Raw genomic sequence first — 27,638 nt, forward strand, 5'->3', positions numbered from 1 at the left:
AGATTTGTATTCTGATGAATTTCTTACTATGCTGGTAGGGATTTTCCCTACACACATTATGTAAATAATATGCAGTATTTTGCAAAGTGGTTATCAGAGCTAGATAGATTTCTTGAAGCATGTCATTTTTAATCCATGCTTAAGCCTCTGACGTCCATGAGATATGTGTCAATGTGGAGGTAGTGTGCGGTGAAAAGGAGAGCCCAGCTTTCATCTACAATAAGAGGGTTCAAATTAAAGGTATGTTTGGTAAAACAAGAAATAAGGGTACTGTAAAAAGGTTTTTGATTGGTGCTCATGCAAATAATAGATGTAGCTTGACAAAGAATATCTCACATTGATTTTTAAATATGTGAAAAGTGGCTAATTTTAAAATCAACAATTATTTTTCATTATCATAGTAATTCATAGTTGTACAATATTACAGAAAACATTTTAAAAATTTAGGTGGTAATATAAAATCTCCCATAAAAATTTTGTGCTCTGTTTTGAAAATTTACATTTCTATTAACAAGTTATAGTACCCAGCCATGATGGTAATACTTTTATTAAATTTACGACAATACAATTCAAATTTTCATTCTTTGTGGTCTAACTTTGATTTGTAATTAAAAGCAATCTAGCCAATGGTAGCTCTAATAAGTAGGTTATTCATTATAAAGGTAAAAAAGATGAAAAAATAAAATAACCCAGAACACGTTGATACAGAAGTATATGATTGCCATAATATGTCATTTGGTAGGAATTTGAATATCAAGTCACACCAATAATATGAAAGGTAAGCAGCCCTACTAGAATATAGCCATCAGTTACAGAGAGGGAGATAGATGCTGATTTATTTCCATGTGAAGAACTAAAGTTAGATTATTTAGGTTAAGTATAGTGTCATGCCTATGAAACTTTTCAAATTAACTACTTTTTGTCTTTGGAAATGAAAAATGGCTTACCAATTTAATAATCACCCAAAAAAGGGTGACTATTAAAGTAGCTAAAACCATAGTTTGTCCTATTTTTGGTCTTAATTAACCGTAGCCACAGAAACAAGTCAGGGGCCTAAAATATGGATTTCTTTTTGTATATCCCTATTCTACAAGTATTTAGTGGATATCTTGTCATCAATTATCCCAATTGTGTTGGAAATTGGCATAACATTGTGTAATGAAATATTTACTTTTTAAAAGATTTCTTGATACAGTCTCCACATGTAAAGAATTTGTGCCAATGTCACAGGACAACAATTGCAGGGCTGATGCAGCAGAGGCTGAGGTCACAAAATAGAATTCTTACAGTTATGAAAACTGAACTTAATTTCCCCAAGCTATGCGCAATGTGGATCCCTAGAAACAAGGGAGGAAACCGATTTTTTCTAGTCAATTACTTGTCTGGGATTATTTTCTTATTTACATGCTCTATAAGATCTAAAGAAAGGCTATTAGCCAGTCAGCCATGGTTTTCTTTTATTGCTGCTTAAACAAATCAGTGATCTGGAACCAGGAAAGCTCTGCACAAATAAGAATTTCACTGAACCATTTGCAAATGGCATTAGAATGAAATTGTTCAGAATGCATTTGATGGTAATTAACATTTTCTGCTGTGCTAAATATTGCCCTGAAGTGAATCATTTCGAAACTGGAACAAACATACTCTGGGCAAATTCTGAAGTTTGTATTTTAAAATCAGATGGGTTATCTTACCATCATAATTTCCCTATTATTGAAATATGCAAGGATATCATGCTTCCTTGATATTGAGGTATTATTTTTCTCTCTTTTTGAATGGAATAGATATGAGAACTGTATGGACTAGATCGATAAAGTTTTAATATGGGAAATCATATTTAAAATTTTATATGTATGACATTATGTACAAAAATTATCTTAAATTTTCTATTTTACATAATGAGAATTTGCTCTTTTTAAAATATTGAGCCTATGTAACAGTTACTTCCATCTAGAAAATTTTTCTTCTTGACCACTTGTTGATGAATAGAAGAACATGCTGGCATAAAGGATTACAAAGAAAGCCTGTTGTTTTAAATATCAAAATAGCAAGATGTTGCTAATATTTGGTACCTATAGAAATTATTTATCAACCAGCAGTGATTTTAATAATTACAATTTGTTTTTCGTTTTCGCGTGAAAACGGTTTATGTGATAGACAGTAGGGTTTGGGGCACCTACAACATAAAGTGAGACAATTATTTTTAAACAATGCCACAAAGCCAAATTATTGTGTTCATGTTAATATTTTCTCCAACCCCATCCCCAGCATTATTTCCAAGCTTTAGTTCTTGTATAAAACTTTTGTTTGGCAAAATGTTTGTTTTACCAAAAGAAAAATACAGCCAAAATGGAGCGAGAGAGATAGAGAGAGAGAGAGAGAGAGAGAGAGAGAGAGAGAGAGAGAGAGAGAGAGAGAGAGAGAGAGAGAGAGAGAGAGAGAGAGAGAGAGAGAGAGAGAGAGAGAGAGAGAGATTGGCTCTTAATTCACATCTAATAATATTTATTCATCATCTATTTATGTGATATTAAGAACCAGACAGACACTTGTGAAGCAAAGGTGAGATCCAGAGTTTAGTGTCAAGAAACTCAATTCTTGCCACAAGTTTGTGGCCAACATTATTACATGAGAATGCATGGTACTTTACTGCTTTTGTTTTAATTTTATGGTTGTCATTCTGTCTCTTAATATAATGCTTCCTTAAAGCCTTCTCCACTTCACACTCTTTTCTCCAAAGTCCTCTGTACCTACTTTTCTAATTTACTACTTTTAAGGGCACATAATTATGTATTGCTTTTAATATTTATTTATATGAATTATATTTCTTTTTCCATGTATTGATAGTTACTGCTACATCTTACATTTATTTTGCAATGCTTTGTACCTAGGTACTAGATTTTGTAAACTTTGAGTGAATGTTTGAAATATTGAGGAATTTATGTATAATCTCTACAAGGATCTCAACATGTTAACACACAAGCTGGTAATTATAAACTAGTGTTTTGATGGGATGTAAATGCACTTTCAATATGGTATCACAGGACTGGTGTGACAATGTAATTACTGTCCTTATCTTAACAGCAGCATATTTGTTGTATGTTCTCAGACACCAGTCATTTATCTTCAGAGCTTTTGGGTTGCTAAAGCCACTCATCTGAAAAGCCTGCTTTTTATTTTTTAGCTTAAAAATTGGAAAGCAGGAGGATATATAGTTTTGGGAGTAAAACCAGATTTGGATAGGTTCACCAAATTGATTTGCTGATGTGAATATGGGAAGAGTTTCAAGTGTGCTTGGAAGGAAATGGGAACTTGAAAAAGTGCTGTGTTTGTAGGTTCAGATCCATGATAGAACGAAACATCTCTGAGGTTTGTCACACAAGCAAAGCTGTAGAGCCAGGTCAGCTTTCAACCATCATAATCCAAAGACAAAAAGAGTGTTTTTTGCATTAAAACTACAATGCAGTGAAAACATCCCAATACAGGGACAATAGGCGTTTGGTATCATTTTTCATTATGTTTTTTGTTTGTTTGTTGTTTGTTTTTTTTATGTTAAATCTGATACTCTGAAAGTGATACAAAGTGATTACCTCTTTTTTTTATTTTATTTTATTTTTTTTAGTTTTATTTTATTTTATTTTATTTTTACATCCCTCACACTGTGAACCCCCCTCCCCCCATCCACCACCACCCCGACCTCACACCGAGCCATCACATTATACACATAAAATTATAGTTGGCATTCATTAATGTCCAGCCTCTGGTGTACAATGCCATGACCAGGCATCCACAGCATCCCTGAGGTGGTCTCCCAAACAGGACACATGTCCATCGGACACCCAACAAAATCCCCAAACACTATTGAATAAGTTCCCCAAAGTAATTCTCAAAAAACCCTGAGGCCATCCTGTGGTCACCAGCTGCCCCCCAATCCCTTCACCTTTCCCCCCATCCTCAACCCCCTCCCCCCCGCCCATCTAACAACTCTCGTTTTTTTGTGTCCCCAAAACTGTTTCTGATTAGTTCATACACATATTCTTTTCTTTAGATTCCGCATATAAGTGAGTGGCTAGTACTCTGCGTTGTGTGATTACCTCTTTTGACATCGATAAGACGAATGGCAATGTCCCCTTTGACTTTGAAATGTCACGTTTCTAATTTTACGCAAGGGCACAGACACAGGCTCCATTTTATTCTTTGGAGTTAAAAATCCCATAGGACACCAGAAAGCCTGGCCACTGCTCAGCTGCAACACACCTGTGGCTCCGTGAAAGGAGCACACTGCAAGCAACACCTTACAGAGTCACCATTTAGGACATAAATCTTTCGTGTGAGCTAAGTCTGTATATTCAAAGTCCAGGCCCAATCATTATTATTAAATTATTTTGGAAATGGGCTTGGTGGGTTTCAGGCTTAACCAAATTCCTCTTTAGATCTTCGCATCACTCCTTAAGAAAGCTATGAGAATCTTAAAGCTTCTTTCCAAAAGGCCATGCTACATATACAGAACTGGCCTGTATTCTAGTGAAAACAAAATGGAAATCAGCACCTTGATTATTTTCAAAAGTGAAAATATACTAAAATTATCATAAGTATGATGCCTAACAAAGTACTGAGTGGTTTTCATTATGGGTTTATGTATAACACGTAACATTCTGCTGGCTTCCATTTTACTTATATTTTAACATCTTTGATTTCCAGTGAAAAAATAGTATTAGGCCGAGATATAAACAAGAAAAAAAAATAGGCAAAGGAAGACCTACCTGAAAAGATTTGTGACTTAATTAGGGAAAATTAATGTTAAAATTACTTACTAGGAAGTTCTGGTGGAGGAGTTGGGACCAAAGTTGGTTCCGGATAAAGACTCACATTGCAAATCCCATATGTTAGGCTAATGTCATCCAATGCTATATCACTCAGGAACTGGTTTTTAAAAGCAGTAAAAATAACCTGTAATTCAGAGAGGCGTATGAAATGATTCCACTTTAATGTTCCCTGACTTGATTCTTCTTGTTGCCCAATATTCTCTGGACAATCAGTACTGCTATCTCCAATTATCCAAGGAAATCTACTGCATAGGGAAATACTGATGGATCATGATTTTCAAGATCCTTCTGCTGAGCCCAACTCCCTTATTCTGTTTTCATATGAGTCTAAATTTTCACTAATGTCTTTCTTCTGAGGCAATATTTTCACAGTTCCTTTCTCTCTTCCTCTCTCTCTCCCTTGATACTGTCATACTTCATTGAATTCTGTTATTCTTCAACATCATCTGACAGGGGAGAGCAAACTTCTCTCAGATTCTTCCCTGGCCATATCAGACATGCAAGTTGCTGTTTGCCTTCTTAGAGCATATAAGCCCTGAAGAGATGATCTACGGATAAAATCATTTAAATTGGAGAAGGAGGAGACAAGAGAAAATGTGAGAGCAATATGATTATTCAGGGCTAGGTAGTTCTGGTTATAATTCAGCCAGGAAGCTGGTATGAGATACTGTGTGAGGGTGATGCCCAGAAGACGCAGACGCAGACTAGAGAGAAAAGTCCGGTGGTCATATGAAATAGACTAGGTTCTTCAGGACAGTGGGTATTTTTAGCTGGACTTTTCTGAATCCTCTCCTGTGTACAAGAGAAAAGACAGAAACTGACTACCTACTATATGCTAATTGCTTTGCTAGGCACATGTTATACGTTATGTCATTTCATTTTTCCAACATTAATGTACAGTCATCCATTCACTCATTTGTTCATTCATTCCACCTGGTTCATGCCAGGCACTATTCCAAATAAGGATTATGTTTTCCCTTTCGTGTATGTGCAAGCCGATTTTCAAAGAAATTAATATGATTTGTTCAAGAGATCATAGCCAAGTGGCAATGCCAAGGTGAAAATATTAGAATTTGATGCTCTCACTCTGTGTGATGAGCTAACTTTGACAAAGTTGCTCCAGTTTCACGACTTAAAAAAAAACGAAATGTTTAGAGAGTTGAGCCATATTTGGTCACTGCAATACATACTTACCTGCTTCTGCTCTCTCTTTGCTCCCTTGAGGTTCCATTTCCTTTACCCTTCCTTGAATTATCGGAAAACAAAGAAAGATGGAGAAAAAAGGACAGAATCAGAAGGAAGAAAAAAAAGGAAACAGGAAAAAATAAGAAAGATGGCAGAAATACAGATGAGGTTTTTTGATTATTGCATGCCTTAAACCAAGTCCTGGGAAAGAACTGAAGCTTTTGCTGATGACAAAGTCTGTCCAAATATACATCTTCTGAAAGTTATACTCTCTTGTCTGAAGATACCAATTAAAACATCGTTAATTTGGTCAAACTATTTGCCTCTATTATTCTATGTTTTAATTGCAAACACCCTTAGGAAGCGAACACATTAAGCTGTTATCTAAAAAGTTAATTCACCCTACTGTGAAATAAATGATCAGAGACTTCCCAATGATACAGCTGATAAAATTTGTTTACAAAGGAAATATATGCAAGTTAAGTCAGAGTGGGACAGGGTGGACAGATACTGGTAGGCGTGGATGTTCTAAGAGGAAAGGATATTCTCTAGAAAAGTACAGGGTTGATGTAGGTGGTATTTGTAAAAAGTTGGAAGTCCTGGTTAGATAGGGGCATAGGAAGACCCGGGTAGCTTGTGCTAGAAAGTTTCTGAAGAAAGCTGAAACATCCTGCAAGGTTTTTATGGATTCTATGGCTCATTATAAGTAGTAACTTCCTGAAGTAAATTGTTCCTCAATAAGTGGACTTTTCTTTTCTTCCTTCCTTCCTTCCTTCCTTCCTTCCTTCCTTCCTTCCTTCCTTCCTTCCTTCCTTCCTTCCTTCCTTCCTTTCTTTTTCTTTTTAAGAAGAGCACAGCTCACAGTGGCCCATGTGGGGGTTGAACCGGCAACCTTGGTGCTACCATTACCAATCTCCAACCAACTGAGCTAACTGGCCACCCACAATAAGTGGTTTTTTAATAAGTCAATGAATAAATAAAAAAAGAGGCACTCAAAGATTTTAAAAATGAGAGAGAGAGAGAGAGAGAGAGAGAGAGAGAGAGAGAGAGAGAGAGAGACAGAGAGAGAGACAGAGAGAGAGAGACAGAGAGAGAGAGAGAGACAGAGAGAGAGAGAGAGAGAGAGAGAGAGAGAGGAAGGTAGATTAGGACAGTAGAGAAAGTGATTTGGCTATATTCAGAAATTAAATTAATTTTTTTACCATATCACCCTAAACTATAATTATGTCACCACTTTTAGAATACAAATATATGACTGTAAAACACAAAGTATTTTGCCAACCTTAAATTCTACTGTTTCATTTATTGTTATTTGTCCATAATTCCAATTTCTTCCATAATTTCCTTCTTTTTGGAAAATTATCTTCTCTATGTTTTGGTCATTGCTGATATTAATGCTTAATTTATAGACATTTTCACCATACATGTAGTACCTATTTTGGAAACAAGAAAAAAAATGATTGGATTCCTGCAACATTTGGATAAATGCATTTTCAGGTTCTTCGAAATCCTTTACTGTCTTTGAAATACCCTCTTTTCCCTTGGGTGAAGAAGTTGCTAGAGAAGGGGTGGGAGCATTTTACTTCTTTATCAATTGGAAAAGTAATGGCAAATTCATTAAAACTTGGGATAACATCAGTAAAACCTGAAGCTGGCAGCATGAGACAGGCAATGTTACTCATTAAATAGTATGGTAGTTAACATGCGTCTACACGCGTCTACATACCAGAAACTAAGGCACACTGGTTCCAAAGTCGGGTCTAAAGGAAGACTTGAAAGTTTTACTCTTTCTTGTCTGCCGCCTGGTCCCGTTGGGGTGGAAATGTAAAATCCTGTAAAAATACAAACCAGTTTTTACTTCACTTAAATGTTAGCATTTTCATTATATGAGATATTCAAAAGCAGTTAAAGAACAACTTTAAGATGAAAACATAAGAAAATATATTTAGGTAGCATGAAAAGGGCACTAGACTGAGACCTAGAAGGCACCATCTCTGGAATAACATTGTTATTTAGGAAAATCACTTCTCAACTCTGGACCTCTCAGTTTATAAAACATGAACCTTGAACTGGAGCCCTACTTAGGAATATATAAAACTCTGACTTATTACTGAGTCCACATAATTGTTTCATTATATTATCATGTCCAAATACCACTTTAATTCCCATTTATTGGATGTTTTGATTAATATGCTCTTTAGAGACAATCAGTCCCTGAGGGTATTTAGATATACTGGTGGGATAACTCACGATATATGCAAGAATTTAAATACAGATTGGAAGCCAAAGTTGAGTTTCAAAGACCTCAGTTTTTTTTTGCTATTGATTATAATGCATTTCTCTAAATAAGAAGTTACCTAATTTTATAATGGTTTCATCTTCCATATTCCTTTGCATGATAACTAATCAGATCAAAGAGAAGCAGGTAGCATGCAATTCCACATAAAAGCTGTCTAAATAGTTCAAGCTACTGAATAAAGTACTCTCTGGTCTGGAATTCATTATCCCAACCAATGACTTGAGTCATTTGAAGTGTGCAAAGGGTTACTGGGGTGAGAACATCTTGAACATTTTCTTAGGGGAATTTAAATTTGTTTTTAATTCTTAGTTTTCAGTTTATAGATTATGATAGAAAATAAGAATCATAGCAAAATATGAAATAAAGCAAGTGAAATATTAGATAAACCTAATTTTATTGGAGTGTAATTCTTTATAAAATGCTAAAATTTAGTGTTTATTTGAAATCAAACATTTTCTCTCCTGTGCTTTCCAACAGAATTTGTATAGGCAATGATGTGCATAAAATTGAAACGTCTTTATTTATAACACGCAGAGTAAGAACAAGAACTGGCAATAGATATATCAAAGCATGTTTATATCAGTAAGGCAAAATGTATTCAGAATAAATGAGTATTTTATCAGGGTGAAACCATGGTCAAATATCTTTATAAATATAATACATGCACATTATTTGGATTTAGATTGCAAAATAGAAAAGAATGTATGTTTAACTTTATATTCACACATTACTTTTATATAATGCTGTAATATTTCATGCATACTTATTTTAGCTACATAGTGCTTAATTATTCAACTTACTAAAAAAAAATAGCATGGATACAAAGGAGATATTCTAGAATTCACCCTCTAAATATCCAACTCCAAATCCCTTTTGAATTGATTATATTTTTAGTTTCTTAGAATATAGTTGGGAAGAAATAATTTAAAAATCATTGAATGCCACAAATTACTATTAAAATGGCTAGCTTATTCAGAAATGTTTCTAGTTAGCTGCAATTATATAACATAAGCACATATCATGCTCTTACTTATGTTTGGGCATGTTCATAGTCAATTTGTTATAATTTGAAATATTGCCAATCTATTGTTTACTCATTAAGCGGTAATATATATTAGAGGTTTTTAGTGTGATGAAGAGATCATGATGTTATGAGCTTTGTGCCATTGTCCAGATAAAATATAATTATGTGCACTGTAGTGCCTTATAAATTTTGCATAAATAAATTTTAAAAATACAATATAGTAAATATATAGAATCACATGTTTTGGAACCTAGTAAAATAATAAATTAATATTTCTGTGATACCAGCTAAATTCTTTAGTTAACAAGTTAGAAAATTAAAGAAATTATTAAAAGTAGAGAATAGTAGTTTACAAAAAAAATTTACTTAGTTTAGTTATTCAATTGTCATTAAATTTCATCTATCATCCTTTGTCTATAGGGGTCACTCAACCTCTGTTTAATCCAGATCAACCTCTATTTAAGCCCCAGCAATCATTGCATTTTGAGGCAGCCCATTCCATTTCAAACATGATTAAAAAACTCCTTTTTAATAGTAAGTTATTGTACACTTATTGTTTCTAATTTTGCCTCCTGGGTTCATTATAGTTGGTTCCACTCTGAGTATGCAAACCAGAAGTCCACACAGTATTTCTATCAGAGTATCTCACTCACCAGGTGGAGGAGTAGGCACTTCATATTTGGAACTACATCTTAAGTCAGACCATCATGGTTACTATTTATGTCATTGTTCTGGTTCTCTAACTCCCCATGAGAACTTTTCATCACCTACATCACTGCTTAGTAATGCTTCTCTCTGTGCAATCTAAATAATTCCTTATTCAACATCATTTACCATCTGTTTTGTTCCTACTAAACCAAGTACAAATTTACTCCAATGTTGGAGTTTTCTGTACTATGAATTCAATATCATTGTCTAGCCATAGTTCTTATATTTCATTTATTTACATGTAGCACTTCTATAAAATTAAATTATTTTAATTTTTCAACACCCAGAAATTTTTATAACTCTTCCTCCTTATTTTTCTGTCATTCCTCTTTCTCTTCCAATTGTACCTGTCAATTCCTACTAATTTTTTGAGGTCATTTAAGTCAAATTGCCATCTCCTTTGAGAAGACCTCTCTTGGTCTTCCCAATCAGATGTGACCACTCCTTTTGAATTCTCAGTTGCAAGTATATTTTTCTGATGTCACTTAAAAGTTGTGTATTATATTTATGTCCATGTATGACTTTTTAAACTTGCTATAACTTTAGGGAAAAGAAAAACACTTGGTACACTTTTGAATTCTCTATATGGATTAGCTGAATGTTATTTCCTGTTGCACTATATATATATATTCATGCTACACTTATTTGACTTGTTTTTTCATTTTTAAATTTGTTGAGGTACTACACAAAAGTAACGGTTACACAAATGTTTTCTATAACCATATGGGAATATACATGGTGAAAAGACAATTTATTTTAAAATCCTTCAACTTTCTTGAAATGTCTTTGAGACCTCTTGGAAATAACCTTTTAAGGGTCAGCTTAAAACCCAGAAAATTGAATACATTTTGTTAAACTAAGCACCCAGTGAACTTCTTTCTTTAGTCACTTTTTCTTACAACTTCCGTCGATTATATCTCTCTTTTCTGCTTATTTCTCCATGAACTGAATCTACTCCACCCTACTCCAATCCCTAGCATCCCAATTGAAGAGAAAAAGTGCTGGATATCTCTTGATAATGATATAGAGACAGCACAACTGGAGACACAGTAGAACTGTCTGGAAATTTGGAGATCACTCTGAAGAAGAAAATAGAGTGATATAAATTGCTTGGTAAGTTGTGAGTCCATATGTAAAATCAATGGACCAGTAGATAAATATTGAGAGTTTTAGATTGGGGAATAATCCAAATTCAGGTTCTATCAATATTAGAAAGTAATATTATTTTCTAAGACTCAACATAACAGGAAACATGAAATAAAGACAATTATTTTGAAAACACCAGAATTATACTTATTGTATAAAATGTTCATATGCTAAATGAAACACAGTTACCTAAAAGACAATGTATTTTTGAAAATTGAGCAATGTAACTATTTTCTTCCCTAGCATACTACTTAGAACAGGACCCCAGCCATTTGTGTCTATCAAATACTTATGGCATGAAAATAAAACTGTTATATTCACAATGGCCAAGCCATGGGAACAACCTGTCTGCTGATGGGTGAATGGAGAAAGAAAATGTGGTGTATACATACAATGGGATATTACTCGGCCATATAAAAGAAGGATATTTTGCCATTTGGGACAACGTGGATGAATCTAGAGGACATGATGCTAAGATTCCAAGTATTTTATCAATATGGCCTCACTGAATCCTGACCACACCTCCACTGGTTGGATGTTATTGTTAACCTCTTTTTACTGATGAATAAACTGAGCCCAGAGGGGGGGTGGTAAAAAAAAAACAACACACAAAAAACTGTTATAATAACAAAATTTATATAGCACTTTTCACATGCCAGACACTTTTCTATTTTTTAAAAACATAACAACTTAATGTTCCTAACATGTCTCTGAAATAGGTTCTGTTATCATCTACCCCACTTTTCAAATAAGGGAGCTGAGGCACAGAGGGGGACAGTAACTTGATTAAATGACAGAGCTGGGATCTAAACCTAGCTAAGATCTTCTATTTTAATGATCTTTACTACTACACTATGCTAACCTCCATGCATTAGAAACAACAATGATTTCATGGAGAAAGGCCAACAAAGAAACACTCTCTTTGGTCTAGCCCTTTTGTGACCTCTATACTTCTGAAGATTTCCCATTGCTAACCTCATTTTTCCCTGAATGTTCTGAACAAATGGGCCACTTTGGAGCACCCCAAGATGCTGCCCCAAATCAGTGCTGCTATCTCCACCAATTCCCTTTGCTTCTAAGAGAAACAGGGAGACTCTGAGCCTTGATGGTGCAGATTTAGGAGCAGGTGTCCCACCAGGAGAGAGTACTTCAGCAGAACTCAAAAAGGGGCTTAGATGTTATTTCCCAAAGCAATGTTAATTCAGAGTTTATGTGTTTCATTTAGACTTTCCTGTCATTTAAAAGAGAACGAAAAACCCTGCATGGATAAGAGGAACAGCAGGCGAGATTCAATTCTCGTTCATTTTAGAGGTAGGATGCTCTGACATAAAAAAAAGCAGGTTGGGAGAAAAATGCCCCTGGGGGGAAACGACTGGTAGATTATGAAATCAATGGTAGGAGAGTTGGAGAAGACCTATTAAGCCCTGTCATCCATTCTCATTACACTGCTGCCTCTGGTGGGCTCTGAACAGCTCTGACTTGTCTCCCTTTAAATATAATAACTCCTGCTACCTGACTTTCTCGTGAGACTCCATTTCTGACCCAACTATTTAAAACCTCTACCTGACATTTCAACCTGTTTCACTTTGGTCAGTTTCATCTTATTTCTTTAATTATTTAATCTGTTGGCAAGCTGAAACCACCTCTCTCCTGTAATGTACTTATATTCTTCAAATATCAGGGAAATTATCTCTCATTCTGATGACATTAAAGCAGAAAAATGCTCATTTGAACATCAAAGATTTCACCTACATAAAAGGTATCTGTCATTGTGAATAGCTATAAATGCTTTCTGCACTTTCCTCTAACTACTCTTGTCCAAGTGTGGTAGAGACTTTTTCTTTCTTTCTTTTTTTAATAGTAAAGGAAAAAAGTGGTCAAGTTATGTGACTGTTTTAGACCAGCCTTCTTTAGAGCGTCGGGGCAATTATCACTTCAGCTGTGAAGGTTACAAATTTATCTATGGAGGATCAGGCCCTGAGAAATAACTTATTGAAAGGTGATTAATTATGTATGAGATTATGAATGTCATAAATTTCAAACTAACCATGTTTAGTTTAATGGGATTGGCCATTATGCAGTCTATTTATTTGCCCATAGTTTCACATTGATAACTAATGTAGCAGGATCCTGTTAACTTTCAGATTATACGCAGAATCTGACCTTCTTCTCACCAAATGTGCTCCCATTGATCTGACAGTCCCATGCTCTCTTCTCTGGGTTAGGCAACAGCCTTCCACTGGTCTCTGTGATAACACTCTTGCTCTTCCACAAATTATTCTACCAGTCAGCATGAATCCTATCACTCCTATGCTCAAGAATCTTCCACAGCTACTCATTTCACTGAAGAAAAAAAAAAGCCCAAAGCCATAGAAGACCCATTACTTTCTGGACCCTACTGGCTCTACTTATTCTAGCCATGCTGTGTCCTCCTGGTTTTTCTTTCTTCTTCTTTTTTTTTTTTTTCGAATGTAGAGTATACATTTTTTTTAATTGGGGAATATTGGGGAACAGTGTGTTTTTCCAGGACCCATCAGATCCATGTCAAGTTGTTATTTTCAATCTAGTTGTGGAGGGTGCAGCTCACTGGCCCATGTGGGAATCGAACTGGCGACCTTGATGTTACAAGCACTGTGCTCCAACCAATGGGCCAACTGGCCGTGCCCTCCAGGTTTTTCTTCAAACAAGTCTTTCATGCTCCCTTTAGAGTCTTTGCTCTGCTTATTCCCTCTGTCTGGAATAATCCACGCTTCTAACTCCTTCAGTTCCTTCAAGTTTTGATTCAAATGTCATATGTTCAACGAGCCCTAAACCTATCACCCTATTTTAATTTGCATTCACACCTCAACACCTGCCTTCCCCAGTGCCTTTACCAAGCTCTGTATTTTCCCAGAGTACTCATTCCCATTCAATATACCCCCAAAATGTAATTACTTGTCATGCATATTGTTTATTTTCTGTTTTTCTTTTGTTAGAATATGTGCTCCACGAGAGCAGAAAATCTGGTTCGTTTGGTTCACAGATATGTTTGAGTGCCTTCAATAGGGCCCAGGGCTCAAAAATATGCTTTTTGAATAACGGAGTAAAATAATAACTTGAAGGGATCTTTTAGTGATGAATAAGGAAATAGATTTAAAGTAGTCACTTTTTTAAAGAAATATTTTGATCACGTTGAAACACTGTCATGAACCATGTTTGGTTCTTTTAAGGGTGCTATTGTTTAAAGACTATGGATTAGTCAAATACATTTCTAACCTGAAGGAAAAAATTAACTCTTTAATGTCCTCTTACTAGATATAATTCACAGTTGACATTAAATCACCCATTTACTTTTCAGCTTATAGAAATGAGAACATTGCTCTTTATAAAAGAAGTGGCCATTAGTAATAAATTGTAATGCACATGTGCTTCGATTATTTTGGTCATAAGGAATTTTATTCAGTCAGTAAAATTTATTCACTCATTCAGAAATGCCTTATTGAGTCAAAGTTGTAGATATTCCTTCATATATTCAAAAATAACTTTATATATGTATCAATTAGATTCAGGCACTGAAAAGGAACTAAGAATTCAAAGATAGCAAGCCAAGTTCTTGTTCCTGAAAAGAACACTGTGATGACAAGAAACAAATAAGAAAGCAAATAAATGCCATGCGATAAGGAAAACAAGGGAGGGGATTATAATGATTAATAGAAAGGAAAAATTTTAATTTGGAGGTTCTGGACAGATGTCATAGAAGTGGTGTGATGTGATCTGTGTCCTCAATGTCTAGAACTGTGCCTAGTTAAAGGAAGAATTTCATGTGTACTTTTCGAATTGAATCATAGTATCATCAGTAACCTACAAACAAGTCATATGTAGAATGGATTTTGTCTAAGACAATTATCTAAATGCACAAACTTCTATTCTTTTTTTTTGTAATTTTCCTTTGTGAGATTACTTCTAGATTTGTAACTTTCAGTAATTATATTTGGTATTATGAATACATACTTCCAAGATTTTCATGGGTGGTCTTTCTACTATGAGTTCCTTATCTCCTAATAATTCCCCATGAGTTTATGTTAATGTTCCCACTAGAAATCTAATTCTAATATCCCATTCACATGAAAAATGTAGTTACAAATCACAACCCTTCTTTTAGGGCCATGCTTCAGAATCAGCTCTTCCATTGTCCTTCTGCTATGGACTGAATGGTTGTGTCCTTCCCAAATTAATATGTTGAAACCCTAATCCCCAACATGGTGGTATTTGGAGATAGGGCCTTTGGGAGGTAATTAAGTCAAAGGGTGGAGCCCTCATGGTGTGATTACTGACTTTATAGGTAGAGTCAAGGAGAACAGTACCTTTCTTCTTTTCTCTCCCTCACTCCCTCCCTCCCTCCTTCTCTCTCTCTCTCTCTCTCTCTCTCTCTCTCTCTCTCTCTCTCTCCCCCCCCCCTGCCCCTCCATGTGAGATACAGTAAGAAATTCTCTGTGAACCAGAAGGAGGGTTCTCACCAGAACCTGACCATGCTGGCACCCTGACCTCAGACTTCCAAACTTCAGAACTGTAAAAAATAAATCTTTGTTGTTTAAGCCAACCTGTCTGTGATATTCTATTATATCAGCCTGAAAGGACTAAGACATCTTGTCAGAAGTAAACCTACCTTTGTTTCAGGATGGCATGATCTTGTATATTGAAAATTCTAAGGAATTCTGAAAAGCTATTAGAGTTAAGAACAAGTTCAGCAAGTCTATAGGATGCTTTATATTGATCTACATGATCAATATAAAAAATGAATTATATTTCTATACACTAACAATAAACATCAGAAAGTAAAATTTAGGCAAAGTAGACCAAAGTTCAGAAAAGTTAATTACCTCACACAAGTCCACTTAGTTAATTACTAAGTGCCAAATCTAGGGTGACAACTCAGGTCTCTGTCTCTAATAACCTGTATGTGCTTTTCAAAATCTTGTGGATATATAGCATTAAGAATATATATATTTTGAAACAATCACTGTTACTTGCCTATTTAATCGTCACTTGCATTTAAATGTGTTTATTAGTCCATGATTTAAAAAAAAAAAATCCTGAAAAGACTGTCTTGCATTTAATACTGCTCACTTTAAAGTGATAAACAACACACATCACTTTCTTTTTGGCTTATGAATTGAATATGCAGTACCTGAAACATTGCCGAAAGTATGGTCAAAATCTGGTCCAGTAAGAGGGGGAAATGTGTTTCCCTGAATCCTTTCCCATTCATTATCATCATTTAGATCCTGGACCCAGAAACAAAAGCCGTCTTCAAAATTACAGTTAATTTTATCATAATCTGTGAATTAAAAAAAAATAGAAAACACTTCAAATTTAGTCCACGTGACTTGTAATAGATTGCATTGAAAATAATCTAATCTTATAGAGTTTATAATTAAGTGATGTGTACAAAATCTTTCTTTTTAATCTATCTTAACTGTTATCTTAACTGTTTCATTCCATTTAGTATTAAAACAACAGTTTTTTGTTGCCAACTGTGTTAAAGTAATATCTTTCTTATATCCGATTAAAACTTTAGCAAAGACAAGTTCCTTGGTCGTTAATTTTTACATTTTACTTCCACTGATTTACTACAAAACCTCTCTCTGCCTCATATTTTGCTTTCTCTCTATTACTAACTTCAATACTCTGGTTAAAATTAAATTAATGTGGAACATTCACAGAATTAGTTTTATGCTAATATAAAAAAATTTACTTTGACTACTTGTAGTATGTAAAATTTAATTACTATATTGATTCATAATTTTCTTCAAATTGGTTATTTATTTTAAAGAACATAAACTATTTTCTCATTTCTTTCCAAGTATTAAGTAGAGAGAGGTATATATAAGAGATATTCATTAAAGAACTTGAATAATAAAACAGATTATGATCTTTTTCTAAAATTTTAGGTTTTGCTACATTTTAAGTTTCATGATAATATTAAAACATCTGAACATTCTAAGGTTAAAGAATAAGCAATACTTACTATTAAGTTCTCTGGGGTTAAATGCAGTGTATGTTGCATGAAAGCCAATATAATCATTTTCATCAGTTTCTATAAAAAAGGTGGCAGTAACTTCATTGGAAAAAATCCTAATTGTGCCAGGATTAGTCTCTGAGAGAGAAGCTACAAAAGAAAATGAATGACTATTATATGTACATATCTATCTATTCACCCATTTATTAATCAATTCATCCATCCATCTATCTGTTGATCTATGATTGATCTACCAATCTATCTGACACCACTCAGTTGACTAAAATCATTAGTTCCATGATTAATTTATTTTAATTGAAATGACTTTTAAACATTAGAATATCAAATTATTATACATATTTCTGGCTTGAAATAACTATATTTTTAATTATTAGCTACATACACCATATACACATATTAAACAATATGCATTCCTTTACTGAAGAAATTCCTCTAAAAAACATGCAAGTTGAGTAGTTATAAAACTAAAAGTTAGTTTGGCTCCATCAGGTATTTACCATGCTATGCCAACAGGGGTTAAACTCAGTCACAATAATAAAAACAAGAGTATTTTTTTGGTTTTGTATCTGCATAACTATAGGATCAAAATAATACTTAGTGAATTAAGGATTTTTCCCCAGTTTATATTGATTTTTTAATATTGATTTATATCGATTATATTGTTTCTATTTTATATTGATTTTATTCTTTCTGTATCTTGACTCTAAGCTACATTAGGACTATCTTTCCAGAGTTTTGTTTCTCAAGGATTAGCATAGTGCTTGGGATATAAAAAGTAGTCACATGATGATTCTTATGTGAAATTTAATTTTCTAAAAATTTATAATTTAGCATGTACATTCTAAAGTGGGATGATATTGCCTCTAAAGGGGTGAAAATTGGCATTCTGGGGGAAAAAATCTTAGTTTTTAAATGTATAAAGCTCAGATATGCATATAATACATACACAGATACACAGAATATCTAAAATATTAAAATTTCGTGGGACAGCAATTGTGTAAAAAAGGTACAAAAACATTCCTTAGTGGGAGTGATAATGATAAAAGGGGTAAGAAACAATGGTTTAGCATTTTAGTATGATAATCTGAACTGGGCATAAAATTTAGATTTATGACAAGTGCCACATTTGCTGGTTGCAGACCGAGAGCATTACTGTTATTTACTGAGCTTTAAAGAAAGATCCTTTTATGAACTATTGAAAATACTGTGCTTATTATATAAAAGTAAGCAAAAAAAGTGATACATTAATGAAATTTCAATAAAATCTAAAAGAAAGCACACCATGAACAAGCATTGATTCACATATTTCTCTTTTTCTCAAAATGCTGCATGTCATTCTTCCAATATTTTCTCACTAAGAACTACGTTGGTTATTTAGACTTCTCCCACCCAGCATCTATAACTGTGTAACCCAAATAATTCTCATATTGAAAATCTGCGTCGTCCCTTAGTATCTAGTTACTGAAAAAATGTGAATATTCTAGAAACTTTGCTTCAAAACTACTACCTCCCTTTTCCTTGCTTTCTTTTCCATAGCAATGCACTTTGTTTTGGACAGTGGCTTCTGGTTGGATCTGAATGTGGCTACTGGTTCAGTGGCACCCTTGATGGTTGTACTGTGTTGGGTCCCCACATTTTCTGATGTTATTGCACTGGTCTAGATAGTCCAGGGTTTATGTTCTGAGATCCATTACCATGCTTCAGAGATACACGCAAACTTCTGGAAATGCTGTAGAATGTTTGTGTCTGTAGAGACTTTCTAAACTTTTATCAGATTCTTAAAGTCTCCTTGTCTAGACAGAGTCTCAGAACTGCAGATCCAGTCATGTGTCTTATGCATCCAGGAAGGTAGTAGTGGTGAGTAGAGGACAAGCTCTAGAATCATCATGAGATTTAGTCCTGACTCCATGTCTTACTAGACTTCTCTGTGCCTCAGGTTCCTCTGTTATAATATAATAATACTTTCCATAAAAGTTTATGATAAGGAGTAAATAAGTAATTTCCATATGTTACAGTGACTGGTGTATAGTAAATGCTCAATGAATGCTATCTATTGTTTCTTCATCTCCCCATAAGCCCTGAAAATTTAGAGATTATACTTAATGATTTCTGTGACTGCAATTTTGCCAGAGCATGGGAAACTTTTCATCACTATTTGGGCACCTGAATTAAGATGTGAATAAATAAAGTAACAGAGTTTGCCTACATAAAACAGTCAGGGCTGAAGTTGAGAGAAACAAAAATTCTAATAATTTTTAAAGGCTGGATTTTTCTATAGCAGATATAATCAGTTTAAAGACAATAATTTCTTAAGAAAATCCATTGCCTTGTGCTGAAAAAAAAATCAACCAATAATTCTGTCGATATTAATTTACATAAACTTGCCAAGCAGTTACATTTAAATGTAAATTAACTCATTTGTCTTTTAACAGCAAAGGCTATTGTGAGTAGGTTGGCTATTGTGAGTAGGTTTTATTAAAGAGGAAAGCATAGAAGTGTAATTAAGATGCAGGAGAATTTGGAAGGAGGGGAATGTGCAGGGATGACAGACTTTTCTACAAACTATGTTTCAAAAGATGTAGCTCAAAACTATTTATTTTATCCAATTTATAAGAACAGAAGAAATTCTGCCATTAGAGCACAATGTTTGTGTTATAAAGGATTGCTAATGCATTCAATACATTTTATTGAGTGCTCACTATTAATTTGGTCTGGTGCTAAGTGCTGGTGACATGGAGAAGAAATAACCAGGTTCAAAATTTAAAAAATAAATAAATAAATAAATAAATAAATAAATAAATAACCAGGTTCCTCTATTAGAAAAGTACAGATTTGTGAATTATTAAAAAAATAACTTTAGAATTAATCTATATAGGAGAAATGCCATAGGGGGATTGAGGAGTAGATGAGGAAGTGATCCTTAATTTTTCCAGGCACTATGACTGGAAAATCTTCGAGAGCTTCCTGGAAGACCAACATGTTAAACCAATGCTTGTTAAACTTTCCCTATAAGTAATCCTATCAACAGAAGTGAGTAAATTAGAACACAGATGTGTTCCAATAAAAGCACAATGTTTATCAAAATGCTTTATTTTGAAAAATATTTGCGTATATTATTTAATTCTATATCCATAGTATGATTATTTTTGTTGGAGAGTAAATTGACAATTCAGGAAGATCCACTATGTTTATTATATATCTGGCTGTACATATACACACTTTTGGTGCTTCAGTTTTAAAAGTATAGCCTTAAACTGTTAAGTTGCAATATTGGGATATGTGATTAGCATTCACTTGGTAATGGAGTAATAGCTAAGCACTTGGGATATAAAGAATGATACAGCAACTACACACTCAGAAACACTTTTTCTGGCCTTGGCAATTTGAAATCAGTCACACTGTGCTCACTCACATTTTTGTTGTCTTTCTTTGAGGATGCATAAAAATACCTTTTTAATTTTCTGAACAAGAAAAAAAATAAAAACACCATCTTCTACCACTTACATACCCAGTATTGATAATTATTACCATCACTAAATTGAATATTGTACCTCCATCACTGCAACTTAAAGAAAACATTTTGAACTAACTCTCCTGTCAACTTGTTCTGATTTACTTCAATTCCCATAATTATTTGGAGAAGACCCAACTGTGCTCTAAGTCATCTTTCTTTATGAAATGCCCATCTTCTTCTAACACTTTTTATCAGTTAGAACACTCTTGACTATATACAAAAATGACTAGAGAATACCTTTAGAATTCATTTATACTGACTTACCTTAATCAAGTATATACTCATAAGAAATATTTTATGATACTGGACACTTTTATTTTCTTGTGATTTCTCCAGATAATCTTATTTTCCCTAATTTAATCCTAATTTAATTAAAATATCTTTATGTTTTCAATGTGATAAAGATAATAACAGTAGTATATATATATTTTATATATATATGTGTTATATATATACCTATTTGTTATATATATATATGTGTGTGTGTGTATATATATATATATATATATATATATATATATATATATATACACATACATGTCTGGAATTTAATTGAAGTAAATCTTGTATGCATCTCTCACATAAAAAAATTTACTAAAAACTTAGAAAAAATATGGGATTGTGAATCAAGAATGAAAGTTTTGTCATTATTCTGAAACAAAATAATTTTAGAGTTATGGGAAATATATTGATCTTTATTAATTACATACTCTAATATCATGATATATACAACTGTTAGTTTAAATATAAATGAACAAATACAGAGTTTTTAAAATATATCAGGCATTGTGCTAGATGTGGGCTAGGATATTATTGCCTTTCTTTAGAAAGTTATAGTCTTTAGTTTTAAAATGTAATTTTAGCAGTCATGCCATTTCTTAATTTTTTTCAAGTTAAAATTAAATTATTTAACTTACAAAAGTTTAAAATAGGTTTATATTTCCAAGAGACCTTAAAACTTTACCTATTTGTTAGACATACAACCCCAGGAAACACAGAGAGGTCTAAACAAGATGAACCCAAAGAGGCCAACACAAAGGTATATTATAATCAAAATGTCAAAGGTTAAAGACAAAGAATCTTAAAAGAAACAGAGAAAAACAGTTAGTTACATACAAGGGAATTCCCATAAGACTGTCAGCTGATTTCTCAACAGAAACTTTTCAGGCCAGAAGGAATTGGCAAGAAATATTCAAGGTGATGAAAACCAAGGATCTGCAACCAAGATTTCTCTGCCCAGCAAAGCTATCATTTAGAATTGAAGGACAGATAAAGAAATACTTCCCCAGACAAGAAAAAGCTAAAGGAGTTTATCACCACTAAAACAGTATTACAAAAACTGTTAAAGACATATCTTTAAGAAGAAAAAAAAGATCTAAAATATGAAAAATAAAATGGCAACAACTACGTATTTATCAACAATTACTTTAAATGTAAATGGATTAAATGCTCCAATCAAAAGACATAGGTAAGAATACGAGACCCTTACGTATGCTGCCTACTAGAGACTTACTTCAGATTGAAACGCACATACAAACTGAAAGTAAAGGGATGGAGAAAGATATTTCACAAAAATGGAAACAAAACAAAACAAAACAAAAGCTGCGTAGCAATACTTATTATGCTAGACAATATAGATTAAAAAAAAAAAAGGTTACGACAAGAGACAAAGAAGATCCCAGTAGTTCCACTTCTGCGTATTTACAAGTATCCAAAGAAATCCAAAACATTAATTTGAAAATACATATGCATCTATATGTTCATTGCAGCATTATTTACAATAGCCAAGATATGGAAGCAACCTAAGTGTCTATCAATAGATGAATGGATAAAGAAGAAATGATATGGAGTGGCTGATTAGCTCAGTTGGTTAGAGCATGGTGCTGATAACACCAAAGTTGCCAGTGTTATTCTTGCATGGGCCACTGTGAGCTATGCTTTCCCTTAAAAAAACAAAAAACAAAACACACACACACACACACACACACACACACACGCACAATGAAACATTACTCAGCCATAAAAAGGAATAAAATGTTGCCATCTGCAACAACATGGATGGACCTAGAGGGTATTATGCTGAGTGAAATAAGTCAAAGACATATATGATTTCATTTACAAGTGGAATCTAAAAAACAAAATAAATGAAAAAAAACTAACAAAAACAAACTCATAAATATAGAGAACATTTTGATGGTTGCCAGACAGGAGGGAAGTTGGGGGAATGGGTTAAGGGGTGGAAGGGTTAAGAGGTACAGATTGGTAGTTACAAAATAGTCATGAGGCAGTAAAGTACAGCATACAGAATATAGTCAATAATATTGTGATAACTATATAGTTTCAGTGCTAGATTTATCAGGGTAATCACTTCATAAGTTATATAAATGTGTAATCACTATGTTGTACACCTGAAACTAATATGATGTATGTCAACTGCAACTGTAAAATGAAAAATTAGTGAAAATAAAAATAAAATATTTAAAAGTAAAAAAAAAATACCTATTTGTTATAATTTAAATATGCTTACCTATATTTTTCTATTTGGATAGTTAATTTAATTTTTATCATAATTATTTGTACATTATTCACATCACTATGCCTAGTGATTTTAAGATTTATTTATCAATTATTGATAATCTAAGCACATGAAATGAGTGAAAATAGCATTTAGGCCAATTGAAGCATTTGAAGAGTGAAGGAACATGAGGTTAACTTACGCCTATCATTTTGGACAGTTAATCTCTACGAATTTAGTTTTCATCATCTGTAAAGTAGAGAATATAATAGCACCTACAAAATATGGTTTTGCGGAGCATTTACTGAGTTAAAGTGCTGAGAACACTGCACATTGCCAGTGATCGATGTATGCTAAAATTTATGATTATTGTCACATTAGCCCTTGGAGAAATTTATATGAACTGGCTTATTTGTCTATGTAAATATTTAGGTTGACATAATTTTAAGGAACTGGATTTATCAAGTACAGAAATAAATAGATTATGAAATGGCGTGGCCCATTTAATTAAAGCAAATATGGCTTATCATGAGTTCATCTGTTACATGTACATTCACGATTATATTTGTACTCAGGGCTTTTAAAGCACAATGAAGAAATGCATTGTGTTTGAAGTCAGAGATTTTGGGTCTGGTTTCTGCTTCCAACACTAACTAGCTTCACAGACTTGTGGTCATTTAAACTCTTACTCATTTTCCTGTCCTGTGATGCATACTTTGCACATTTATTGAAAATATTAAATAAGACTATCCACAGAAAGCACTCAGTATTGAGAGTGTTGCATTAATGGCACCAAATGAAAAGTACATACTATTATCATATGTTTAAATAGTTCTCAAATTAATAGATCAATCAAAAAATTTATCAGATAGGATCCACTTTTCCTAACTCACAAGCCAAAATTACTAAAATCAATGCAGTTATTCTATCAATTTTAATAACAGGTGTGTTTTGCAACCTCATCTTACCTCTACACTTGACTATTCTTTGAAAGTGTGTGGAAAACTACAGTTATTCCCTCGAGTCCACTTCCATATTCTCTTCTTCATCCTTACTTTTATTTTCTCCTGGAATTTTCCTCATATACTTTTGCTGGCTACCATAAATGGGTCTATGTATTTTGGGGACAGATGGAATAAAGTGGGGTAGGCACAGGTATATTATTAGTGTATTCCCTGCCCTCCTCTCAGCTTCTATCAGTGCCCATGTACATAACGACACATGGTTATCTAATAACAGTACTACCCATATCCACCATTTGCTGAGCCTGCATCTATGCTAGTCATTGTTTTATCCACTTGATTAGTATTTGCCTGGCAAGGGACAGAGTTTCCTATTTCCTTTGAAAATAGGAAAAATGATTCTTTGAGTTTATAACCTATGCAATGTCAGAAAAAAATGGTATAGCAGTTTTTAGTGTTTGAGATTTTCCTTTGTGGGAGTAACACTTAAACAAAGCATAGCAACCAAAGATGTAAAATATATACATATTTTACAAAATATATACATAAAATCATGTGGAATTTACATATATATATAATATATATATTATATATATAAATTCCACATGGTTTTAAATAACATCAATTAGAAGAGGATCATGTGAAATTGTAACTATTTTATTACTAAGAAGATTAATTACATGAACACCAAGTTATTAATTTTTATAACGAGCACTAGTTTTGTTTATTCCTTTTAGAAACTTCAAGTTCAGGTCTACATTTAGTTCAAAATAAAAAGGAAACACATCACTCCAAAAGGTATCCCATATATTTTCCTTCTGATAATGGATTGTATATTTGTTTTAACTTACCTCTTAAAGTCTTGCTTGAACCAACGCCTTCATAAATGTTTAATATATCTGTATAATATATATTAAAATAATCGAAGCTCAGCTTAATGCAATGTCCTGGGTTTACACTAAAGTAAAAAGCAAAAGATAGATTACTACACTTGACGATTATCACAACTCTTAATGCATTATAGAATTTGAATGTATTTTTCTAATTGTAATTAAAAAAACCCATGACATAAGATCAAGACTCTTAAATTTTAAGTGTATGGTACAATATTTATAACTATTACAATGTTTGTTGAATGCCAGTTCTCTAGAACTTTTTCAACAACAGTGCATGACTGAAACTCTATATACATTGAGCAGTGACTCCCCATTTCACCTTCCCCTGTCCTTCCAACCACCATTCCACTTTCTGTCTCTATGAATCTGAATACTTTAGATATGTAATATATGACTAAATCTCCTTACTAGTAGTTGGCCTGTTCAGATTTTCTATTTCTTCGTGATTCAGTATTGGTAGGTTGTATGATTCTAGGGTTTACCGATTTCTTCTAGGTTATCCAACTTCCTGGTGTATAATTATTCATACTAGTCTCTTATGATTCTTTAAATTTCTGTGACATCAGTTGTAATGTATCTTTTTTTCATTTCTGATTTAATTTGTTTGACTATTTTCTCTTTTTTTCTTAATCTAGCTAAATGTTTGTTTATTAATATTTTCAGAAGACTCTTAGTTTCATTAATGTTTAAAATTGTTTTCCTATTCCCATTTTCATTTATTTATGCTCTAATATTAATGATTTCTTCCTTCTGCTACCTTTAGGTTCTGTTTATTTTGCTTTTTCTAGTTTCTTGAAGTACAAAGTTAGGTTGTTCATTTGAGATCTTTATTCTTTTTTAATGTAAATATTTATTGTTATAAACTTTCCACTTAGTACTGTTTTTTTCCCATCCCATAAATTTAAGTATGTTTTTTTGTAAAATTTTTCACTTGTCTGTAGATATTTTCCAGTTTTCTTTTGGATTTTTTTTTTTCTGAGACCCATTGTTATTCTTGAGCAATTGGAATTTTGCAGGTATCATTTTCAGGAGGTCCTAATTTCTTGCTCCCTCTGGTGTCTGAATTGGCACTGCAAGTACTCTGGTTCTACAGAAGGCAAGCCACCCCTTATTTCCTTGTTCTCTGAAGCCCTCAGGCATTCAGTGTGCAGGCTTCTCAGTTCCCTGAGTCATGGGGGACAAATAAAAGTCTCTGGGACAGCCCTTGGAATAGTTGCAACGTTAGAAGCATGCTGCACTCCTTCCAAGAAATCATTTAGGATTCATGTTTTTCCATTTTCAGAGGAAGTCATTTAAATTTTTTCTAAGGCTTCCTGCTGACATTTAGAGGAAGGAATAGAATATTTTTCATTTTACTTATGAACAATGCTAATAGCCTTTTATAAATGGTGCCTTTTAAATTTGATGTGATTATATTTGAAACAATATTCTCCAAATTGTTTAATTTTTCACTTGGAAAGAATTAGAACTGCCATTTTTAATACAAAATCATATCTTTGGTACAGAAGTAACGTTGTATAGAATATGAAAACAGAGGAAATTATGCTCCTAGTTATATTACATGACTTTCATGGAATTAGCTCTGAAATAGAAATTATCCAAAGGAACAGGATAATGCAAAGTAAATGTATTTAAAACAATCTTTCCTTCATAGTCCATCTTATCTCTGGGATATGTGTACACAGAAAAAACAACCCCTGTAAATATGGTGTCATTTCCTGCCATTTGTTTGGCAAGAACCTGAAGCTTTGCCTTTTAATATTCTTTAATAACCCTGTTACATTGATTCTCTTAGTTTTGTGGTGAATCATCACAAAGATTAAAGTTATTTTACAATAGGTCAGATTAGGAAATCATAATCTCATGCAGCTCTTAAGAGAAACGAACCAGAATGTCATTTCTCAAAGTAGAGTCCATAGAACACTTATGCTCTGTGGGGAAAAGTGTTCAGTGGCTTGATAGGAAATATGTATTTTTTGGAGATTTACACGGCATGTTAACTTATTTAAGGGCATGAGAAGTCCTATACATTTTTTAAAGTTGAAATAATTTTATTTCAGTATTCCTTATATTTATTTGAGTAAAAATTATGCGTTACTTAGGATATCTGGGAGGAATATCAGGTAATACTGTTCTGTGAAAATGCTTAGGTAAACATTAAGGTTGATCAGCCATCAGCAGTTTCATCACATTGATCATCACAATGATTGGATTAGTCAACTGAATTAAGAGCTTGGAGATTAAATGTATACCATGTTTCCCCGAAAATAAGACCTGGCCAAACAATCAGCTCTAATGTGTTTTATGGAGCAAAATTAATATAAGACCCGGTCTTATTGTACTATAATATAAGCCTGGCTCTTTATAATATAATGTAATATAATATAATATAATACTGGGTCTTACATTAATTTTTTCTCCAAAAGATGCATTAGAGCTGATTGTCTGGCTAGGTCTTATTTTCGGGGAAACATGGTAGCAACTGATCCAAGTGTTATTCGAGATACAGTAAAATGGATGTATGTAGAGGGGAGTTATTAGCTCTTA

General features: G+C 33.3%; 1 protein-coding gene across 1 annotated transcript in view; it reads right to left on the minus strand.

The window, feature by feature from the left end:
* The window catches only part of TMPRSS15 (transmembrane serine protease 15), a gene marked incomplete at both ends in the record, with an annotated part of 116,522 nt that overhangs the window by 58,652 nt on the left and 30,232 nt on the right, over window positions 1-27,638 (minus strand). The window contains 6 exons of the mRNA XM_081079388.1: window positions 4,812-4,947; window positions 7,291-7,441; window positions 7,735-7,840; window positions 16,353-16,502; window positions 17,193-17,333; window positions 25,047-25,153. Coding sequence (XP_080935514.1) covers window positions 4,812-4,947; window positions 7,291-7,441; window positions 7,735-7,840; window positions 16,353-16,502; window positions 17,193-17,333; window positions 25,047-25,153 — 791 coding nt within the window. The remainder of the gene's footprint in view (window positions 1-4,811; window positions 4,948-7,290; window positions 7,442-7,734; window positions 7,841-16,352; window positions 16,503-17,192; window positions 17,334-25,046; window positions 25,154-27,638) is intronic.

Source organism: Rhinolophus hipposideros, assembly GCF_964194185.1.
Source record: "Rhinolophus hipposideros genome assembly, chromosome: 2".
In the NCBI taxonomy this organism is placed as follows: domain Eukaryota; kingdom Metazoa; phylum Chordata; class Mammalia; order Chiroptera; family Rhinolophidae; genus Rhinolophus; species Rhinolophus hipposideros.